The 24168-nt window shown below is 44.9% G+C and overlaps 1 protein-coding gene and 1 pseudogene across 1 annotated transcript; both read left to right on the top strand.

Moving 5' to 3' along the window:
- The first annotated feature begins 12752 nt into the window (after nt 1-12752).
- On the top strand, nt 12753-13718 carry LOC149438201 (olfactory receptor 52K1-like; annotated as a pseudogene).
- Nucleotides 13719-21642: 7924 nt separating this feature from the next.
- LOC149438200 (olfactory receptor 52E8-like) lies at nt 21643-22671 on the top strand. The gene has a single exon (XM_089660156.1). It carries the CDS (start codon nt 21643-21645, stop codon nt 22669-22671), a length of 1029 nt encoding a protein of 342 aa, XP_089516282.1.
- Nucleotides 22672-24168: the final 1497 nt, after the last annotated feature.

The following is a 24168-nucleotide window of genomic DNA, read 5'->3' as shown; positions in this document are numbered from 1 at the left end:
TAGATGGTCCGATCATGTGCCCCGCCCCCATACATAACAAGGCCAATGAGGTAGATGGTCCGGTCATGTGCCCCGCCCCCATACATAACAAGGCCAATGGGGTAGATGGCCGGGTCATGTGCCCCGCCCCCATACATAACAAGGCCAATGGGGTAGATGGCCCGGTCATGTGCCCTGCCCCCATACATAACAAGGCCAATGGGGTAGATGGTCCGGTCATGTGCTCCGCCCCCACACATAACAAGGCAAATGGGGTAGATGGTCCGGTCATGTGCTCCGCCCCCACACATAACAAGGCCAATGGGGTAGATGGCCCGGTCATGTGCTCCGCCCCCACACATAACAAGGACAATGGGGTAGATGGTCCGGTCATGTGCCCCGCCCCCATACATAACAAGGCCAATGGGGTAGATGGCCCGGTCATGTGCTCCGCCCCCACACATAACAAGGACAATGGGGTAGATGGTCCGGTCATGTGCCCCGCCCCCATACATAACAAGGACAATGGGGTAGATGGCCCGGTCATGTGCTCCGCCCCCACACATAACAAGGACAATGAGGTAGATGGCCGGTCATGTCACAAATAATCATTATTATTATTATTATTATTATTAATAACAATAACAATAATAATAATAATAACTAGAAAAGCTGCAATTTGTGGGGAAATTGTGTGAAGTGTTCTCGCCTCCACTAGTAGTCTACAACTGGAGTGGGCGGAGTAACTGGGGGGAGTAGCTTGTCACTCTGCTGCTCACACACCTGGGTTCCTATGGCAACTCACTTTACCGCAAGGTCAGAGAAGAGCGGTTAAAAACAAACTGCTCCAACTTGCTCACTTCACTGGCGGTTGCCATCTTCAAACGGTTGTAGTTTAAAAATGATAAATCCTACAGTGAAGAGCTTTATATTGTGAGAATCACAAGACCCGGACCTAGATTTTGATGCATAGTATGTCTCTGATATATTAAACATAAAGGCACAGTCGCAGGTTAGATATTGCCCTTCAAATCTGAGGTGGCTAGAGTGGAGTTTCAATGAATGTCAATGGGAGGGGTGAGTTGCAAACAAATGGTCATATTGTGAGAACTATCAGGACTATGGCTTAGCTGTGGACATTTTTAGTGGCAGCCGGGATAGCTGAACGTTTTGATATCAGATTTGTGTAGGTGGGCGGGACAATGAGGGAGTGATGGCAGTTTACAGATCATGTCCTGATTTGTCAGCTCACACTCTAGCTTTTGTCAGCTCCCACTCCAGTGTTGAACATTCCGCCATTCATTCCTATGGGACCCATTTCACCACAAAAACGCCATTCGGCCAAACGTTCCACAAAGTGATAGCCCACCAATCGGGAACAATCCGCACGTTTCCGTATATTACTGTCTATGCAGTGTAAGGACTGTGGGAGGAGTTAAGGGGGTAAATGTGGGAGGGGTTAGGGTGGTAAATGTGGGAGGAGTTAGGGTGGTAAATGTGGGAGGAGTTAGGTGGGTAAACGTGGGAGGATTTAGGGTGGTAAACGTGGGAGGAGTTAGGTGGGTAAATGTGGGAGGAGTTAGGGTGGTAAATGTGGGAGGAGTTAGGGGGTAAATGTGGAAGGAGTTAGGGTGGTAAATGTGGGAGGAGTCAGGGTGGTGAATGTGGGAGGAGTTAGGGTGCTAAATGTGGGAGGAGTTAGGTGGGTAAATGTGGGAGGATTTAGGGTGGTAAACGTGGGAGGAGTTAGGTGGGTAAATGTGGGAGGAGTTAGGGTGGTAAATGTGGGAGGAGTTAGGGTGGTAAATGTGGGAGGAGTCAGGGTGGTAAATGTGGGAGGAGTTAGGGGTTAAATGTGGGAGGAGTTAGGGTGGTAAATGTGGGAGGAGTTAGGGTGGTAAATGTGGGAGGAGTTAGGGGGTAAATGTGGGAGGAGTCAGGGAGGTAAATGTGGGAGGAGTTAGGGGGTAAATGTGGGAGGAGTTAGGGTGGTAAATGTGGGAGGGGTTAGGGTGGTAAATGTGGGAGGAGTCAGGGTGGTACATGTGGGAGGAGTTAGGGGGGTACATTTGGCTCTAATAATCAGAATATATATGTGAGGTAACAGGAAGTGGTCGCCATGCAGGAACACGTTATAATATAATAATAAAACATTGTATTATTTTTATAGTATTATTATTGTATTAATATAATATGTTTAGAAATGATTTGACACTTTGTATATAACGATATAGAAACCAATTCTGTAATGTTTTTGTAAAGGTGAAATATATAATCCTGAATAAAATCTTCTTCCTGTCCAGCATGAGGTAATGATAGCGAAGTATTTGTGTGTTCAGCGATGTGGCCCTCGGTCTCTGCGGAGCCCGGACGGGGTCGGTGATAATCAGCTAATTGTGAGAACTAATTAAGTCCTGAGTTCTAACTGTTTACTAAGCGTGAGATCCCCCAGGGACCGCCCCCGAGGAGTCCCAGGATAATGCAGAGCCTCTGATCAGACAATTAATGATGCAGAGCTGTGATCGGGGACGGAGCGATGTCCAGAGGAAACAGCGGCCTCCCCGCAGCCTTCATTACACCGACTGGAGAGGGATGGATAATTGTCACAGAGGACGATCCTCGGGGGAGGGAGGCAGAGCTACGATGGCAGTTTGTGATGATAATTGGACCATTATGTCCTGCAAGTGACGATCGATGAATTCAGAGCCGGATAAAATAAAAATAAAAAGATAAAAAAATTATAAATTGACGATTAACCAAACACAGGCCAGGTCTCTCTATCAACGAGCAAATGTTTGAAATAATTTGTAAAGATGTTTAACCCTTTGAGTTCCTGTACATTTACCCCACCTCATACATAATGCCACCAAAAAAAAGAAGAAAAGAAAGAAAAACAAATTAATAATAATATAATAAATATAATATAATAAATAAATCATAATATAATAATATAATAAATAAATATAATAAATATAATATAATAAATCATAATATAATAAATAAATCATAATATCATATTATAATAAATAAATATAATAAATATAATATAATAAATCATAATATAATAATATAACAATATAATAAATAAATCATAATATCATATTATAATAAATATAATAAATAAATCATAATAAATATAATATAATAAATAAATCATAATATAATAATATAATAAATACATATAATAAATATAATATAATAAATAAATCATAATATAATAATATAATAAATATAATAAATAAATCATAATATCATATTATAATAAATAAATATAATAAATATAATATAATAAATCATAATATAATAATAAATGATTTATAATAAATAAATCATAATATAATAAATATAATAAATAAATCATAATATCATATTATAATAAATATAATAAATAAATCATAATAAATATAATATAATAAATAAATCATAATATAATAATATAATAAATACATATAATAAATATAATATAATAAATAAATCATAATATAATAATATAATAAATATAATAAATAAATCATAATATCATATTATAATAAATATAATAAATAAGTCATAATAAATATAATATAATAAATAAATCATAATATAATAATAAAATAAATACATATAATAAATATAATATAATAAATAAATCATAATATAATAATATAATAAATACATATAATAAATATAATATAATAAATAAATCATAATATAATAATATAATAAATATAATAAATAAATCATAATATAATATTATAATAAATAAATATAATATAATTTAAAAAAAATACATAAATAAAAAAGCAAGACAATGTTAACAAAAGAAAACTTTATTTGTATTAATTCATTATCCTAAGTCATGGCACTGTTATTGGTGGCAGGAAAAGACCAAGTGGTCCATATTGTCTGCCCTTTCCTTTTTTTTTTCTGAGTAAATACGTCAATATCAAAATCAGGCAAAAAGATTAAAAATAAATAAATACATAAATAAAATAATTAAATGTTTTAACCTTTTTGCCAGATCCATATTTACTCAAAGAGGGCAGATTTAACTTGAGGGCCAAACCAATGGAAACATAGAAGAATGATGGTGGATGGTGGACCTTTTGCGTGAGTACGCGCTCCTCCGGACCAGGCGGGGACTGTGAGAATCAGACATCATGGCGGTTCCCCAGCCTGCAGACAATCCGTGTGCCGTGTGCGGTGCCCGGTGACGCAGAGTCCTTCTGTAAAGAGCCGTCCCCAGTTACTACCCACACGGAAGAAAAATATATTTGAAATATATTTTAAAAATATTCTTCCCAAAAATTTTGACATATATTTGAAATACTACAATTTTGGCCATATTCAATATATTAAAAAATATATATTAATAAATAAATATATATATATATACACTGTATGTTGAAATGCGTTTTTATTACAAAATATATGAAAATTAAAAAAAAATACATTTTCAAATATACTGTATGTCTTTAAAAATACAAATCTACATTTTTTGGAATGGATTTACAATTATACATAACAATATATGTTAAAATGACTTTTTTATATGTTAAAAAAATCCAAAGTATTTTTTTAACATATTAACAAGTAACTATAACATATATTTTTACGTATATTTTGAAATACAATATATATTTTTTTTTCCTTAAATTATTATTTATTTATTTTTAATTGAAATATATTTTGAAATATATTGAATACGGCCAAAATTGTAGTATGTCAATACATTTGGGAAGAATATTTTTAAAATATATTTTCCTTCCATGTGGGTACATACTCTTCCCTTCCGTATGTTACATGTAGGAAGTACATGCTGAACCCGCTCCCCTCTCCACCAGTCCAGGGTACCTCCGCCACTTCACTCCCAGTGGCAGAATGGGGTCCCGGCGTGTATCTGGCGTGTAGCGTGGCCCTCATGAATAACTCGTTAACCCTTTCCTCTCTCCCGTACCATGAGGCTAGGCTTTGGGTCTCCCTAACATGGGTTTGGTCCCAGTTGCTTTGGTAAAGCGATCGTCAGGGATGGCGCCAGATCACCGACTCCCTCACTACTGGAGGACCTTCACCAGGTACCACTCTCCCCGACCTTGCACTGTTTCAGGTTACCCAGAGCAACCATGTTCCTCCTTCTGCCTGCCTTGCCAAGTCCACCTTCCATGGTGGTCTTACTCCATTCCCGACATGTGCTTCACTGACTCGTGTTCTTTCCTACACCACGACCAGGCTTAGCACAGCTGATGTGACATTACGTAACACTTGGAGGCACCAACCAGAAGATTACATCCCAACGTCCCCTGGGCTGCCCAGGCATACCTCAGCTAGGTAGTAGACCATTAGTGGGATCCCCTTGTCTACGGAGTTGGGGGTAAAAGCGACATCCCTTAGGCTGCCCAGGCATACCTCAGCTAGGTAGTAGACCATTAGTGGGGTCCCCTTGTCTACTGTGTTGGGGGTAAAAGCGATGTCCCCTAGGCTGCCCAGGCATACCTCAGCAAGGTAGTAGACCATTAGTGGGGCCCCCTTGTCTACGGAGTTGAGGGTAAAAGCGACGTCCCTTAGGATGCCCAGGCATACCTCAGCTAGGTACTAGACCATTAGTGGGGTCCCCTTGTCTACTGTGTTGGGGTAAAAGCAATGTCCCCTAGGCTGCCCAGGCATACCTCAGCTAGGTAGTAGACCATTAGCGGGGTCCCCTTGTCTACTGTGTTGGGGTAAAAGTGATGTCCCCTAGGCTGCCCAGGCATACCTCAGCAAGGTAGTAGACCATTAGTGGGGCCCCCTTGTCCATGGCGTTGGGGGTAAAATGAATCAAAAGGTATAGGGTCAAAACCTGGAAAAGCAAAAATTGTATTTCCTTCATCCTGAATATAGGTCAAGGTCACCCAGAGTCAGGTGAGTGGATGGGAGGTCTATGTGATCTATCTCCAGGTAGGCATGAGACTGCGGACCACCGGACGGTCCCGGCTACTTGAGGAGAAGGAACGAGCTGCTTCTTCAGAGTACGAGAACCGACCAGCATGAATACAATTTCCACATCGATGATTGCTTTGTCATCATTTTTCTTTCTGTATTGGATTGAAGGATGCATCACTAGATCAGTGGCCCTCAACCCCCTAGCTGTGGCCCACTTCTGGACCTTGGCCTCCTTTCTCCTGGCCCTGAGAGCCAACAGCCTCCACAGTGCTCTCCAACCTCCCACAATGTCCCCCTGTTTGATGCAGAGTCTCTAGTCCTCCCTAGTGCCCCCAAAGAGTCTCAAAGGCTTTGAGTATTCAATGGAAGCTCCATATTCCTTACCACCCTCAGAGTTCTGGAGTGGAAAGAATGAATAGAACAATTAAGGATAAATTAGTGAAAGCCACGGGAGGGACTCTGAAGAATTGGCCAGCTGTGTTACCTGCTATACTAGCTGAAATAAGGATGACACCTCATAAACGGAGTAAGTTGTCTCCCTTTGAGATACTAATGGGCAGACCATTCCCTACCCCTTGGACTAGACAGCAACCCCCTCTGTGGCAGAAAGGAGATTTAGAGGTGATACAGGCAGAATATGTAAGAGCATTGTGTGAAAAGCTGAACAGGGAATATTGTGATGTTGCCGCCTCTTTTCCTCTACCTGCAGATCAACCAACCCACCCCTTCGAGGTAGGTGATCAAGTGGTGATCCGAAGACTGGATCCAAGGGTGAGACCCCGGTTTGGAGAACCTACAGTGATCGTGGCCATTACACGGACAGCTGTTCTTACTGAAGGATCAGGCACCTGGATCCATGCATCAAGAGTCAAAAGGATTTCCCAAGATGAGAGACACAATCAAGCTGATCAACCAACAGAAGAAGGAGCCAAGAACTTTGCTACCCAACCTATTGGATCCCCGTGAGGACTGGATGAACCTGATTATTATCTTATCAATAGTGACTATTATCATCGTCCCACTCTGGTTTCTATTGGAGAATTCATATGATAGAAAGGGGCCAGTGGTTCAAAAACCCTCTGGGAGTTCAGGATGGGTGAGGGGTTGTACCCCATCACAACCGGATGAGAATAAGTCATGTACTACATTGATATGGAATAGCCCATCTGAATCACATCTGTGATTCGCAACACATGCACATTCGCAACACATGCAGGCTCCATCTTCGCAACATTGCCAAGATACGCTCCTTCCTCACCCCAGACACCACCAAACTTCTAGTACACTCCCTCATCATCTCACGCCTTGACTACTGCAACTCCCTCCTCACCGGCCTACCCAAGTGCAGGCTCTCCCCACTCCAGACCATCCTGAACTCAGCTGCCAGACTCATCCACCTCACCACCCGCTCCACCTCTGCCACCCCCCTCTGCCTCTCCCTCCACTGGCTCCCGATTGCCTAACGCATCAAATTTAAACTCCTAACCCTGACCTACAAAGCCGTTCACAACACTGCCCCTGACTACCTCACCAACCTGATCCCCAAGTACCACCCTACCCGTACCCTTCGCTCCTCACAGGACCTCCTTCTATCCTGCTCCCTGGTCTCCTCCTCCCATGCACGACTGCAGGACTTCTCCAGGTCCTCCCCCATCCTCTGGAACTCACTGCCCCAATCCATCAGACTGTCGCCTTCCCTATTCACATTCAGGCGCTCCCTCAAAACCCATCTCTTCAGGGAAGCCTACCCCACCCTCACCTAACGGCCATCCTCCCTCATTCCTCCCACCACTTCATCCCCCTCAGCCACTTCCTACTGTACCTTTACCCCCTCCCTCCTAGATTGTAAGCTCGTAAGAGTAGGTCCCTCTTACCCCTCGTACGTTGTTTGTTGTTGTTGTACTGTGCCATGTATTGTCCCCCCTCTATTGTACAGCGCTGAGCAAACCCTTTGGCGCTATATAAACTCGTAATAATAATAATAATCTGGTACAAGGAGCTAACCAAACATATACCCATCTGATACCTTTTAACGGTCAATGTAAAATAGACATTAGTACTACACATAACTTTACATGTTGCATGATGGATGAGTGTAGTCAGGCACTAACTGTAAATGGAATGAAGGTTTTCCGTTACATGTTCAGAAGGGAAGCAAAGTGGTTGCTAATTTTGGGTGTACCATGCCTGTAAAAAGACAGAAGAGGTCTACAACTGAAAATATGTCATTACTGAAGTTCAAATATAAGTATGCTAAATTCTCAGGGTTTAAAAGTTGTTGGGTTTGTAGCATGCTCCACCCTGAAACTATGAGCATACCCATATATGCAGTAGCCCTAAATGTCACAACTATGTTGGAGGGTAACCTGAGTATTAACTAATGTTACCACCCAACCTAAATTTGAGGTATTGGGGGTTTGTTATGAAACCCAAATGGTGTTTTCATCTGGGTAAGGGGTCGAGAGAAGGGGAAGAGTTTTGCAGTAAATCTGAATTAAATATTACTGGGAAGGAACCTACAGGTGGTCATTTTATACAAATAAATACAACTGAGGGAGAATGGGAGAATTATATTAAAAAAATAATTGACCAAAAAGATCACCCGAAACGTTACGGAATGATCATGTGTATCAAAATGAGAATTAATGAGAAGGAAAGGGAGGAAATGTTTTTGCTTCAACAATATGAGGATATGCATGGGATTGAGACGATAGGGAGAGTAAGTCAATGAAAAGTGTTATCACTATGTGATAAAAGAGGGGACTGAAAGGAATAAATGGAATATAACTGAATCCATTTTGTATACACTAATACAAGATGCTAGTTTAATATACATATATGAGATATGTGCACACTAACAAAACTGTCTATGTCAGCTTCATGTAGAAATGAGTGTTTGTGCAAACTTTACAAAAAAGCAGATAAGCTTTACTCTCACTTCTGAAAAGTTTTAACCACAACTTGGGTGTTAGGTCAGATTACAGCCATGGTCTTGGGTGTTAGGTCAGATTACAGCCATGGTCTTGGGTGTTAGGTCAGATTACAGCCATGGCCTTGGGTGTTAGGTCAGATTATAGCCATGGTCTTGGGTGTTGGGTCAGATTACAGCCATGGTCTTGGGTGTTGGGTCAGATTACAGCCATGGTCTTGGGCGTTGGGTCAGATTACAGCCATGGTCTTGGGTGTTGGGTCAGATTACAGCCATGGTCTTGGGCGTTGGGTCAGATTACAGCCATGGTCTTGGGCGTTGGGTCAGATTACAGCCATGGTCTTGGGCGTTGGGTCAGATTACAGCCATGGTCTTGGGTGTTGGGTCAGATTACAGCCATGGTCTTGGGTGTTGGGTCAGATTACAGCCATGGTCTTGGGCGTTGGGTCAGATTACAGCCATGGTCTTGGGCGTTGGGTCAGATTACAGCCATGGTCTTGGGTGTTGGGTCAGATTACAGCCATGGTCTTGGGCGTTGGGTCAGATTACAGCCATGGTCTTGGGCGTTGGGTCAGATTACAGCCATGGTCTTGGGCGTTGGGTCAGATTACAGCCATGGTCTTGGGCGTTGGGTCAGATTACAGCCATGGTCTTGGGCGTTGGGTCAGATTACAGCCATGGTCTTGGGTGTTGGGTCAGATTACAGCCATGGTCTTGGGCGTTGGGTCAGATTACAGCCATGGTCTTGGGCGTTGGGTCAGATTACAGCCATGGTCTTGGGCGTTGGGTCAGATTACAGCCATGGTCTTGGGTGTTGGGTCAGATTACAGCCATGGTCTTGGGCGTTGGGTCAGATTACAGCCATGGTCTTGGGCGTTGGGTCAGATTACAGCCATGGTCTTGGGCGTTGGGTCAGATTACAGCCATGGTCTTGGGCGTTGGGTCAGATTACAGCCATGGTCTTGGGCGTTGGGTCAGATTACAGCCATGGTCTTGGGCGTTGGGTCAGATTACAGCCATGGTCTTGGGTGTTGGGTCAGATTACAGCCATGGCCTTGGGTGTTGGGTCAGATTACAGCCATGGTCTTGGGCGTTGGGTCAGATTACAGCCATGGTCTTGGGTGTTGGGTCAGATTACAGCCATGGTCTGGGCTTTAGACCAGATATGGTATGATAGATAAAGCAGAAGAGTGAAAATGCAAACCTCATACAAATAATTGTTGAGTTAAGGTAAAACAATGTCCATGTATTTGATTGGATGGTCTGAGGGTGTGTTTGATTGGATGGTCTGAGGGTGTGTTTGATTGGATGGTCTGAGGGTGTGTTTGCCTAAAGACTACAGTATAATAACCCTGATGTTATGCCAATAAAACTGAAGTGTTTGCAATCGCAACTGAGGTGACTTGAGTGCATTCACTTTCCGAGATCTCGTAGCTGTGTCCAGGTGTGACCGTTGGTATCTTGAGGGGGCCCCCAAGGAACAGGAAAAAGACCACCTACCTACTTTCACTGTACATTGGTAGTCAGTGGTCTCTCTTCATGCTGGCAGCCAGTGGTGAGGTGACACATTCCATCATTGGTCATCAAAGAAAGACCCCCTTACATTGGTTGTCAATAGATCAAATGCCCATTTTATATAAAGTATCAGTGGAGAGGTGCCCCTGACATCTGTGGTCAATGGTAATGTGTCATTGGTGGTCAGTGATCTCTCTTCATGCTGGTGGTCAATGGTGAAGTGGCTGTTTGGATTTATGGTCAGCCAAGAAAAAAATCCTTACATTGGTTCTTAGTGAATTAAATGCTTCTTCTTGTTTGCATCAGTTAAGAGGTGCCCCTACATCTGTAGTCAGTGACAACATGTGCCAGACATTTGTGGTCAGTGGTCTCCTTTCATTGTGGTGGCCATTTGTGAAGTGGTCCTTGCTTTTTGTTAGCAGTAGAGAAAGACCCCCTTGCATTCGTTGTCAGTGGAGTAAATGCCCCCTTAATTTAAGCATCAGAGGTGTCCCTTACATCTGTGGTCAGTGATAATGTGCCCCGTACATTGGTGGTCAGTGGTCTCCCTTCATGCTGGTGGTCTGAGGAGAACTAGCCCTTGCATTTTGTGGTCATTGAAGAAAGAGCCTTCTGCTTAGGTTGTCAGTGGATTAAATGGCAACTTTACATAAGCAATCAGTAATGAAGTGCTGCCGACTGGTGGTTGGTGGTAATGTGTCCCGTACATTGGTGGTCAGTGGTTTCCTTTCATGTAGGTGGTCATTGGTGAAGTGGCTCCTTGCATTTATAGTCATCAAAAAAAGCCCCCCTTACATTGGTTTTCAGTGGATTAAATGCTCCTTCTTGTGTGCATCAGTAGAGAGGTGTCCCAACATTTTGGTCTGCGGCAATGTATCCCATACCATACATTTGTGGTCAGTGGTCTTCCTTTATGCTGGTGGTCAGTGGTGAAGTGGCCCTTGCACTTTGTGGTCAGTAGAGAAAAACCCCTCAGTGGATTAAACACCACCTTTATTTAGGCATCAGTAGCGAGGTGTCCAACATCTGTGGTCTGTGGCAATGTATCCAATACCGTACATTTGTGGTCAGTGGTCTCCCTTTACGCTGGTGGTCAGTGGTGAAGTAGCCCCTTGCAGTTTGTGGTCAGTAGAAAAAGACCCCTCAGTGGATTAAATGCCACCTTTATTTAGGCATCAGTAGAGAGGTGTCCCAACATCTGTGGTCTGTGGCAATATATCCCATACCGTACATTTGTGGTCAGTGGTCTCCCTTTACGCTGGTGGTCAGTGGTGAAGTAGCCCCTTGCACTTTGTGGTCAGTAGAGAAAGACCTCTCAGTGGATTAAACGCCACCGTAATTTAGGCATCAGTAGAGAGGTGTCCCAACATCTGTGGTCTGTGGCAATGTATTCCATACCGTACATTTGTGGTCAGTGGTCTCCCTTGCTGGTGGTCAGTGGTGAAGTAGCCCTTTGCACTTTGTGGTCAGTAGAGAAAGACCTCTCAGTGGATTAAACGCCACCGTAATTTAGGCATCAGTAGAGAGGTGTCCCAACATCTGTGGTCTGCGGCAATGTATCCCATACTGTACATTTGTGGTCAGTGGTCTCCCTTGCTGGTGGTCAGTGGTGAAGTAGCCCCTTGCACTTTGTGGTCAGTAGAGAAAGACCCCCTTGCATTGCCTATCAGTGGATTAAATGCCACCTTTATTTGGGCATCAGTGGAGAGGTGTCCCGTATATATGTGGTCAGTGGTGAGGCACCCTTACGTTGGTGGGAGTGGGATATGAGCAGGGGAGGACTGAAAACTCATGGGGCCCCCGGGCAATAGGGGATCATGGGGCCCCTGTATCCTTGCCCACACCCAAAAAAGCCTATGCAATGAAAGGTACCAGGAGCATCTCATGGGGCCCCCTACTGACCCTGGGCCCTCTGGCAGTGCCCGAGTGCTCGAATGGTCAGTCCGCCCCTGGATATGAGTCCCTTCTGCTGACTCAGGCCTGCCGAATGATATCATAACTATGCAGGCACTGTTCAGTGGGAGCTCTTTCCACCCAGTACCGGCATGCCAGCTGAGACCAAGACTAAGGTGTCCTGGTGGCTGACCCAAACCACGAGCCCCATGCGCCTGGGGTTACCAATGGCATAGTCTACATTTCTCTCACGCAGGACACTCGGCTTTCAAGGTTGCCACAAATGAGACGATTTGGGCAAAAGCCCAGCCTTCTAGAAGAGCTGTATGCAAAATAAAAATTCTGCTTCACCTAGAGAGGTCGGCTCACTTCCAACATGGAGCTGCTGCGAGGTCCTTCATTTTGGAAGATTCCATCTGATTTTATTGGTTTCAATGACTAGTAAGGCTTCTCACCATAAATTGGTTTTGTTTTACAGCTTCATATCTTCTGTTTTCCTCAGAGAAATGTCTCAGGCTTCCTGATTAATGATTCCAGGATGGGGCGCTTGAGCCAAAACTTGACCACCATTTATTATACAGAATTTGTCCTCTTTGGCTTTCCGGGAATTACAGGATCCAGAAAATATGTGTTCATTCCGTTCCTGTTTATTTATATAACAATCCTGGCTGGAAACATTCTCACCATTCATCAGATCTTTGTTGAACCCAAGCTCCGCTCACCCATGTACTTCCTCATGTCCCTCCTCTTCGCTGTTAATATAGTCTCCGCAACGTCTGTTTTGCCAAAGTTCCTTCTCGGTTTATCTTTTGGTATGGACCAGATCACCCTGGATGGCTGCCTCATTCAGATGTTTTGTATTTACCTCATGGGCGCTTTTTGAGTCTGGTGTCATCCTGATGATGGCCCTGGACAGGTTTGTAGCGATCCGCAGACCTCTGAGATACAACAATATCATGACCAAACATTTCATTGTCCAGTTAATCCTTGCTGACATAGCGCGGGGTATGTGCCTCGTCATTCGTACTGACTTCTAGAGTCCATTTCTGTAGATCCAACGTCATTCTGAATTTTGTTTGTGAGAACATGGGGCTTCTGAGCCTCGCCTGTGGAGACATCTCCAAAGTTCAGGTGGTGGGACTCATAATCAAGATCTTTGTTACTGTAGTTGATTTTAGCCTTCTTCTGGTGTCCTACTTCAGCATTCTCTACACGACCATGAACATTATTGTTGGGAAAGCCCGCCACAAGGCCCTCCATACCTGTATCACCCACCTGGCGGTGGCCATGCTTATCTACAGCTGTTCGCTTCTAGCCTCCGTTGTCTACAGAATGCGTACACACATTTCCTACAATGTTCAGAACCTGTTCAATGCCATTTATCTCATGCTGCCAGCCTCTACAAACCCCTTTATCTATGGGCTGGGGGTTAAAGAGATCAGGCAATGCCTACTTAAAACATGGAAGATCAAAAGTGCGAGTCCCTCTTCATAAATCTGTATTCTTGAGAAGAAGACATCTGTTGACTGAGATAGAGGATATATGGTCGTCCCTTGATACCTCTCCGGTCGGCTAGCTGTTCTATGACTATTTGTAAGAAAATGAGGCAGTTATAATTGTCCAAATGACCTACAGGTAGAGTACATAGCTCAGGAACATCATATACGGGCTGCAATTGTTGACCTCCTTCTGTTTGCCCAGCTGGCTTTTCTGGCTTCAATGCTTTTTGAGTCACAAGCTCATAATAAATGAACATTGGAGAAAGATTATGTGTCCTTATCTCTTTACATGGCCTAATTCAGGGACTTCCAAAATAGTGAAGCCATTGGGGCAACGCGACCACCATTTTAGCCCATCACCGGCAGGGATGAGCTTAGGGTTTGGTCCAAACACAAGTCCAGACTGATCCTTGGCTGTTCAAGCTTTTAGATGAGCACCCAAATATTTACCCATTCTGAAGGAGCCATGACATGACAGCTCCCATTGTTAAGGGTGTCAGCTCAGGCAGAAAGTCCATGAGGTACGGGCGTGCTCCCAAGGGGGGCTGCGGCCATCTATAGACACCCAGAACAGCTCGCTCATGAGTACCAGCATACTAGATGAGATTAATAGACCAAGATTACCTGGCAACTGACCCCGACACGAGCCCCAGGTGCTTGAGGTTAATACAAGCCATGTCTACACACTAGTCTTCCAGGGTAGTCACAAGATGAGGAGATCTTAGTCGGCAGGTCTTCTGGATGAGCTTTAAACAGCACAAAATTCTTCTACACCTAGGGAGACCGGCTCACCTCCAACCTGAACATGAAATATGGGCTGCCATGGTTGACCTCCTTCTGATGGCCTGGCAGTATCTGGCTCCAATGCTTTTGGAATCACAATCTTGGAACAAGCTTGTAATAAATGAAAGTTGCAGAAAATTTACGATTCCTTATCTCTTTACATGGCCTAATTCAGGGGCTTCCAAAATAGTGAAGCCATTGGGGCAACGCGACCACCATTTTAGCCCATCACCGGCAGGGATGAGCTTAGGGTTTGGTCCAAACACAAGTCCAGACTGAACCTTGGCTGTTCAAGCTTTTAGATGAGCACCCAAATATTTACCCATTCTGAAGGAGCCATGACATGACAGCTCCCATTGTTAAGGGTGTCAGCTCAGGCAGAAAGTCCATGAGGTACGGGCGTGCTCCCAAGGGGGGCTGCGGCCATCTATAGACACCCAGAACAGCTCGCTCATGAGTACCAGCATACTAGATGAGATTAATAGACCGAGGTTACCTGGCAACTGACCCCGACACGAGCCCCAGGTGCTTGAGGTTAATACAAGCCATGTCTACACACTAGTCTTCCAGGGTAGTCACAAGATGAGGAGATCTTAGTCGGCAGGTCTTCTGGATGAGCTTTAAACAGCACAAAATTCTGCTACACCTAGGGAGACCGGCTCACCTCCAACCTGAACATGAAATATGGGCTGCCATGGTTGACCTCCTTCTGATGGCCTGGCAGTATCTGGCTCCAATGCTTTTGGAATCACAATCTTGGAACAAGCTTGTAATAAATGAAAGTTGCAGAAAATTTACAATTTCTTATCTCTTTACATGGCCTAATTCAGGGACTTCCAAAATAGTGAACCCATTGGGGCAACGTGACCACCACTTTAGCCCATCACCGGCAGGGATGAGCTTAGGGTTTGGCCCAATGCCACATGTCAGTGCCCATCTGAGCTGCCTTTCAGTGCTACCTATCAGTGTCAGTCAGTGCCACCTATCAGTGACAGTCAGTGCCGCCTATCAGTGCCAGTCAGTGCCGCCTATGAGTGCTGCCAGTCAGTGCCGCCTATCAGTGCCAGTCAGTGCTGCCTATGAGTGCTGCCAGTCAGTGCTGCCTATCAGCGCCAGTCAGTGCCACCTATCAGTGCCATATATGAGTGCTGCCTTTCCGTGATGTCTGTCAACGCCCATCAGTGCCACCTACCAATGCCTCCTCATCAGTGCCGCCTATCAGTGCCCATCAGTGTCACCTACCAATGCCTCCTCATCAGTGCCGCCTATCAGTGCCCATCAGTGCCACCTATCAATGCCTCCTCATCAGTGCCGCCTATCAGTGCCCATCAGTGCCACCTACCAATGCCTCCTCATCAGTGCCGCCTATCAGTGCCCATCAGTGCCACCTACCAATGCCTCCTCATCAGTGCCGCCTATCAGTGCCCATCAGTGTCACCTACCAATGCCTCCTCATCAGTGCCGCCTATCAGTGCCCATCAGTGCCACCTACCAATGCCTCCTCATCAGTGCCGCCTATCAGTGCCCATCAGTGCCACCTACCAATGCCTCCTCATCAGTGCCGCCTATCAGTGCCCATCAGTGCCACCTACCAATGCCTCCTCATCAGTGCCGCCTATCAGTGCCCATCAGTGCCACCTACCAATGCCTCCTCATCAGTGCCGCCTATCAGTGCCCATCAGTGTCACCTACCAATGCCTCCTCATCAGTGCCGCCTATCAGTGCCCATCAGTGCCACCTACCAATGCCTCCTCATCAGTGCCGCCTATCAGTACCCATCAGTGTCACCTACCAATGCCTCCTCATCAGTGCCGCCTATCAGTGCCCATCAGTGTCACCTACCAATGCCTCCTCATCAGTGCCGCCTATCAGTGCCCATCAGTGTCACCTACCAATGCCTCCTCATCAGTGCCGCCTATCAGTGCCCATCAGTGTCACCTACCAATGCCTCCTCATCAGTGCCGCCTATCAGTGCCCATCAGTGTCACCTACCAATGCCTCCTCATCAGTGGGGGGCAATCTGACACTGCTGACACAATTGTAACACCGCACCCAAACGAAACTTATGAATTGATCTTCCTTTCGGTGGTATTTGATTGTCTGTTGCATTTTTTTTTTTTGAGCTATAAGCAAAAATAAGACGGACAATTTTGAGAAAAAAAAACAATATTTTGAACTTTTTGCTATAAAACACGTCCAATTTAAAAAAAATTTAAAAAATCAAATTTTGTCATAAATTTCGGCCAAAATGTCTCCCGCTCCGTGTCTTCACTAAAAAAATCCCGATACGTGGAAATTAATTAGTTTACATGAAAGTTATAGCGTCTACAAATGGTGGGATCAGGGGCGGACTGACGACTCATGGGGCCCCCGGGCAATAGGGGATCACGGGGCCCCTGTGTCTTCGCCCAAACTCAAACCACACCCAAAAAAGCCTATGAAAGGTACGAGGGGCATCTCATGGGACCCCCTACTGACCCCGGGCCCTCGGGCAGTGCCCAAGTTCCTAAATGGTCAGTCTGCCCCTGGGCGGGATAGATACTGGGATTTTTTTTTTCTACTAGTAATGGCGGCGATCAGCGACTTTTAGCTGGACTGCGGCGGACATTCTGACTCTGGGGGGGGAACTGACTTGGTGTCACTGACATCTCCAGTGACACCAATACAGTGATCAGTGATTCATTCATCTATTATATTTTAATATACAATTATTGTTTCATATTATGTATGGTATTAATATATTGTATTTATTATTCTGTAACTATTATTATTGTACAGTATTTATAAAGCACCAACAGTTTGCTCAGCGCTGTACATTGTATTTTTGACAGAGGTGAGCCTTGAACCCTCTCCGTAGCACGCCTCTCTAACCACAAGGCTGCTGCCTCTGCCAATACCAATCTAATCAGTAATAATATTAATAATAATAATAGTATCGTTGTTATTAATGTTATGATGATGATGATTATTATTATTATTATATTATTATTATTATTATTATTATTATTATATTATTATTATTATTATTATTATATTATTATTATTATTATATTATTATTATTAATATTATTATTATTATATTATTATTATTATTATATTATTATTATTATTATTATTATATTATTATATTATATTATTATTATTATATTATTATTATTATTATATTATTATTATTATTATTATTATTATTATTATTATATTATTATTATTATTATTATTATTATATTATTATTATTATTATTATTATTATTATTATTATATTATTATTATTATTATATTATTATTATTATTATTATTATTATATTATTATTATTATATTATTATTATTATTATTATTATTATATTATTATTATTATTATTATATTATTATATTATATTATTATTATTATATTATTATTATTATATTATTATTATTATTATTATTATTATTATATTATTATTATTATTATTATTATATTATTATTATTATTATTATATTATTATTATTATTGCTGTTGTTTTTGTTGTTATTAATAATATTATTATTTTATCTATTATATTTATAATTTAATGCTTTTTTTTAAATTGTTTATTTTTTACCGTTGACATATTTTTTTTTCATTTTCATTCATTTTGTTTGATACTTTGTTTCGTGTCCCCTACATGGTAAAGGAAAGTGTCTGTTTTCCATTTGCAGATAACTTTGCCGCGCTGGTTTCCCAGAAACATTATTTTAGAACCATTTTAAATTGGACGAATTAAGGAAATAAAACGTACATTTTTTTCTTTTATTTACAGTGAAACTATTACTAAAAAAAAGTATGACTTTGTTATAATTAAATGATTGTCAAAACAAGAAGTCTATAGTGGAAAGGTGAAAGGTCCATCGGGGGGGGCGGCTCATCATTCCTCTCTGTGTTGCTGGGAGGGGTCATTACCTGGCCCTCAGGTGTATCTGGGTAGTGGCAGAGATGCCAATTATCTGCTGGAAATCCGGTGGGAACGTCACAGAGGATAAATACAGAGCGTGGCCTGTAGTGCCCGCCTGTGCCATCGCTGTGGGGGGAGGACGCTACGTGCAGATTGTATGCTGAGCAGGTGAGTGCGGGGGACACAGGGTGCGGGGGGATACAGAGTGCGGGGGGGATACAGAGTGCGGGGGGGATAAAGAGTGCGGGGGGGATACAGGGTTCAGGGGAAACAGGGTGTGGGGGGGATACAGGGTGCAGGGGGGATACAGAGTGTGGGGGGGATACAGGGTGCAGGGGGGATACAGGGTGCGGAGGATACAGGGTGTGGGGGGAATACAGAGTGCGGGGGATACAGGGTGCAGGGGATACAGGGTGCGGAGGATACAGGGTGTGGGGGGAATACAGAGTGCGGGGGATACAGGGTGTGGGGGGGATACAGAGTGCGGGGGGGATACAGAGTGCGGGGGGGATACAGGGTGCGGGGGAAACAGGGTGCGGGGGGGATACAGGGTGCAGGGGGGATACAGAGTGTGGGGGGATACAGGGTGCAGGGGATACAGGGTGCGGAGGATACAGGGTGTGGGGGGAATACAGAGTGCGGGGGATACAGGGTGCGGAGGATACAGGATGCAGGATATACAGGGTACGGAGGAGATACGGGGTGCAGGGGACACAGGGTGCGGGGGGACACAGGATGCAGGGGATACAGGGTAAGGGGGATACGGAGTGTGGGGGGACACAGGGTAAGGGGGATACAGGGTAAGGGGGGAACTCGGGGTGCAGGGGACATAGGGTGTGGGGGACACGGGGTGCGGGGGATTCGGAGAGCGGGAGATATGAAATGCAGGGGATACGGAGTGCAGGGGATACAGGGTGCAGGAGATACGGAGTGCGGGGGATACAGGGTGCAGGAGATACGGAGTGCGGGGGACTCAAGAGCGCGGGGGATTCAAGAGTGCGGGAGATATGGAGTGCGGGGATATGGAGTGCAGGAGACACAAGGTGTGGGGGACTCAAGAGTGTGGGGGGGGGATACGGGGTGCGGGGGATACGGGGCGCGCGGAACACTGGGTGCGGGGGACTCAAGAGTGCGGGGGGTGCGGCAGACACGGGGTGCAGGGGATACAGAGTGCGGGGGATACAGACATCTGTTACATTGTTGTAGAATGTATACTTATATAGTTAGGCAGAATAAAGTCACATGTCCATCTAGTTCAGCCAATAGAAATAAAGGCGGAGACCTGAAACACATCCAATCCAGAAGCGGCCCCACCAATCGGATCTCCTCCCTGGACAGGAAGTATGGCGGCAAACACCTCCATGGAGATCCCACCATAGGGAGGGAAAGGTTTTCTTTCAGGAAGCTTTGAAAGACACGCGGCCAATCCCAAGTAACTGGAGAACAAGAGGACCCCTCTTAAAATGTGTAAGGGGTTCTTTACTGTCAAAGCTGTAAGGATATGGAGCGAGTAAAAGAGGATTCCTACAGAGTTGGGAATGAATCTTTGGTTAGAGTAGGGAAGGGTTCTTTGGTTAGAGTAGGGGAGGGTTCCTTGGTTGGAGTAGGGAAGGGTTCCTTGGTTGGAGTAGGGAAGGGTTCCATGATTAGAGTAGGGAAGGGTTCTTTGATTGGAGTAGGGAAGGGTTCCATAATTAGAGTAGGGAAGGGTTCCTTGGTTGGAGTAGAGAAGGGTTCTTTGGTTGGAGTAGGGAAGGGTTCCTTGGTTGGAGTAGGGAAGGGTTCCATGATTAGAGTAGGGAAGGGTTCTTTGATTGGAGTAGGGAAGGGTTCCATAAATAGAGTAGGGAAGGGTTCCTTGGTTGGAGTAGAGAAGGGTTCCTTGGTTGGAGTAGGTAAGGGATCTTTGGTTAGAGTAGGTAAGGGATCTTTGGTTAGAGTAAGGAAGGGTTCTTTGGTTGGAGTAGGGAAGGGTTCTTTGGTTGGAGTAGGGAAGGGTTCCTTGGTTGGACTAGGGAAGGGTTCCTTGGTTGGAGTAGGGAAGGGTTCTTTGGTTAGAGTAGTGAAGGGTTCTTTGGTTAGAGTAGGGAAGGGTTCCATGGTTAGAGTAGGGAAGGGTTCCTTGGTTGGAGTAGGGAAGGGTTCCTTGGTTGGAGTAGTGAAGGGTTGTTTGGTTGGAGTAGGGAAGGGTTCCTTGGTTGGAGTAGGGAAGGGTTCTTTGGTTAGAGTAGTGAAGGGATGTTTGGTTGGAGTAGTGAAGGGTTGTTTGGTTGGAGTAGGGAAGGGTTGTTTGGTTGGAGTAGGGAAGGGATGTTTGGTTGGAGTAGGGAAGGGTTCAATGATTAGAATAGTGAAAGGTTGTTTGGTTAGAGTAGGGAAGAGTTCCATGATTAGAGTAGGGAAGGGTTCTTTGGTTAGAGTAGGGAAGGGTTCTTTGGTTAGAGTAGGGAGTAGTTCCTTAGTTAGAGTAGGGAAGGGTTGTTTGGTTGGAGTAGGGAAGGGTTCCATGATTAGAGTAGTGAAGGGTTGTTTGGTTGGAGTAGGGAAGGATTCTTTGGTTGGAGTAGGGAAGGGTTCCATGATTAGAGTAGTGAAGGGTTGTTTGGTTGGAGTAGGGAAGGATTCTTTGTTTAGAGTAGGGAAGAGTTCCATGATTAGAGTAGGGAAGGGTTCTTTGGTTAGTGTAGGGAAGGGTTCTTTGGTTGGAGTAGGGAAGGGTTCTTTGGTTGGTGATGGTGGTAACCCCTCATAATGGTCACAGGGGGCGTACAGACCCAGGAACTTTGCACAGGGATGGTGGAAAGCTTTCATAATGGGCCTAGCGGGTGTACAGACCTGGGAACTCAGCACAGGGATGGTGGGAACCCCTTATCATGGTCACAAACTCAGGAACTCAGCACAGGGATAGTGGAGACCCCTAATAATTGGCCAGAATGCAGAGTCAGGTACTCAATGCAGGAATAGACCCACCAAACATTAAAATATGAAGTATGGTTTCCTCACACATCGTTACCACTTCTTGCTGTTTTTATGAAAATTTTATATCAATACTGCATCTCATTTATATATTTTGTTTGTTCCAAAGAAGGACCCAACATAAGAGTTCCACATCTTACAATGGAAGGATGGATCCAATCCCAGCAGTCATTTCCTACTCAGAATCGAGTTTCCCGGGATAATAAATGGCAGAAAACCATTTCCTTCAGTTCTTGACTTGAAGGCTTCTTTGCCTCCACCATGGATGGACTGACCCAGAATGAGACCATCATCTCCTACACAGAATTTGTCCTCTTCGGGTTTCCCGGCATAATAAAATCCAGGAAATTCTTAACAATTCCATTCATGTTGATCTACGTCATTATCTTGTTCGGAAACACCCTCGTCATTCATCGGGTTGTTGTTGAACCGAGCCTCCAGTCACCCATGTACTTCCTCGTGACCCTCCTCTTTGCCGTCAACATTTCCTCCACAACCGCCATCTTGCCAAAATTCCTCCTGGGTTTGTCTTTAAATATGAACCAGATCACGTTGTCTGGTTGTCTCAGTCAGATGTTCTACATATACTTCATGGCTGTCTTTGAGTCTGGTGTGATCCTCTCCATGGCCCTGGACAGGTTTATAGCTATCTGTCGACCCTTACGATACAACGATATCATGACCACGGGTTTGCTAGTCCAGTTGGCTCTGATTGGGGTGGTGCGGAGTGCTCTCCTCGTTTCTCCAATGGTCATACTGACTTCCAGTGTCCACTTCTGCAGATCCAACGTCATTCTGAATTTTGTCTGTGAGAACATGGGGCTTCTGAGCCTCGCCTGCGGAGATATCTCCCAACAGCAAGCTGTAGGTCTGATGGTTAGGATCTTGGTCACAGTCGTTGATGTCAGTCTTCTTCTACTGTCCTACTCCAGCATTGTCTACACGGCCATGAAGATTGCTGTTGGGAAAGCCCGTCACAAAGCTCTACACACCTGTGGAGCACATCTCACGGTGGCCATGATTATTTACGTCTCTGCACTCTTATCGTCCGTGGTGTACCGCTCCAATATTCACATTTCCTACGACATTCAGAACCTGTTTAACGCAATCTACCTCATGATCCCAGCTTCTCTAAATCCCTTCATCTACGGGCTAGGGGTGAAAGAGATCAGAAGGTGCCTAATCAGGTCCTGGAAGAACAAGAATTCAATTGTCTTATCATCCATGCACAATCAGGTCAACAAGACATTTCTTTTGCGGCTCTCAGCTAAAAAAGAAGAAGAGAACTGAAATCTTGAGGGCCAACACACTGAGAGCCAACACGAGATGAGATCACCAATTCCACAGATAAGGGGCTAAATCTGCCCATTTTTATAATTGTAGTCATGATACTGTGACAACACATTTGTAGGTCCAGTTGGCTTTCTCTGCGGTGGTGGCATGGTGCAGAGCGCTACGCTCCTTTCTCTGATGGTCACATTGTCTCCTACATCCAATTCTGGAGATCCAATGTTTCTGAATTTTGTCTGTGAGAACATGGGGCTTCTAAGCCTCACCTGCGGAGATATCTCCCAAAAGCAAGCTGTAGGTCTGATGGTTAGGATCTTGATCACAGTCGTTGATGTCAGTCTTCTTCTACTGTCCTACTCCATTCTCCAGATCCAATGTCATTCTGGATTTTGTCTGTGAGAACGTGGCTATTTTCAACTTAGTATAACAAAACCACACCTGACTAAAGTTAAACAAACCCTAATGCAACAATACTTCCACCCCGGAAGCTGCAGATCTGGATATAGGCAATATCGGTCACTATAAATAAATAGAAAAATGCCCCAATGTCCAACTCAGTGTATATGAAATTATGAAAGTCCTTCAAAGTTCTCCGTATATCCTGATGGAGTCTTCTTTAGGTCTACCTCCACCTCCGCAACATCGCCAAAATCCGCACGTTCCTAACCCCAGAAACCACTAAACAGCTCATCCACTCCCTCATCATATCACGATCCAACTACTGCAACTCCCTCCTCACTGGCCTGCCTCGCCGCTGGCTATCCCCGCTTCAGTCCATCCTGAATACGGCTGCCAGACTCATCCACCTTTCCAATCGCTCCGTTTCTGCCACCGCCCTCTGCCAATTCCTCCACTGGCTTCCACTCAGTGTCCTCCACCCCCCTCTGCCAATCCCTCCACTGGCCTCCATTCAGTGTCCTCCACCCCCCTCTGCCAATCCCTCCACTGGCCTCCGCTCAGTGTCCTCCACCCCCCTCTGCCAATCCCTCCACTGGCCTCCATTCAGTGTCCTCCACCCCCCTCTGCCAATCCCTCCACTGGCCTCCACCCCCCTCTGCCAATCCCTCCACTGGCCTCCGCTCAGTGTCCTCCACCCCCCTCTGCCAATCCCTCCACTGGCCTCCACTCAGTGTCCTCCACCCCCCTCTGCCAATCCCTCCACTGGCTTCCGATTGCGCAACGGATCAAATTCAAAATCCTAACGCTGACGTACAAAGCCGTCCACCATACTGCCCCGAACTACATCACTGACCTAATATCCAAGTACCGCCCAACACGCACACTCCGCTCCTCACAAGACCTCCTTCTCTCTAGTTCCCTGGTCTCCTCCTCCCACGCCCACCTCCAGGACTTCTCCAGGGTGTCACCCATCCTCTGGAACTCCCTGCCCCAACCCATCAGATTATCATCTACTCTCCTCTCCTTTAGGCGCACCCTGAAAACCCATCTGTTCAGGGAAGCCTACCCCACCCCCTGCTAACCTGCCGACCTCCTCCA

Source organism: Staurois parvus, unplaced genomic scaffold, assembly GCF_062004578.1.
Source record: "Staurois parvus isolate SC_StPar_1 unplaced genomic scaffold, SC_StPar_1.0 ptg001207l, whole genome shotgun sequence".
NCBI classification, from domain to species: Eukaryota; Metazoa; Chordata; class Amphibia; order Anura; family Ranidae; genus Staurois; species Staurois parvus.
Note: the sequence above shows the minus strand (reverse complement) of the source record. Positions and strands in the feature narration are given on the sequence as shown.

Coding starts and splice junctions, on each gene's coding strand:
- LOC149438200 (XM_089660156.1), top strand. CDS start 21,643: ATGGATGGACTGACCCAGAATGAGACCATCATCTCCTACACAGAATTT.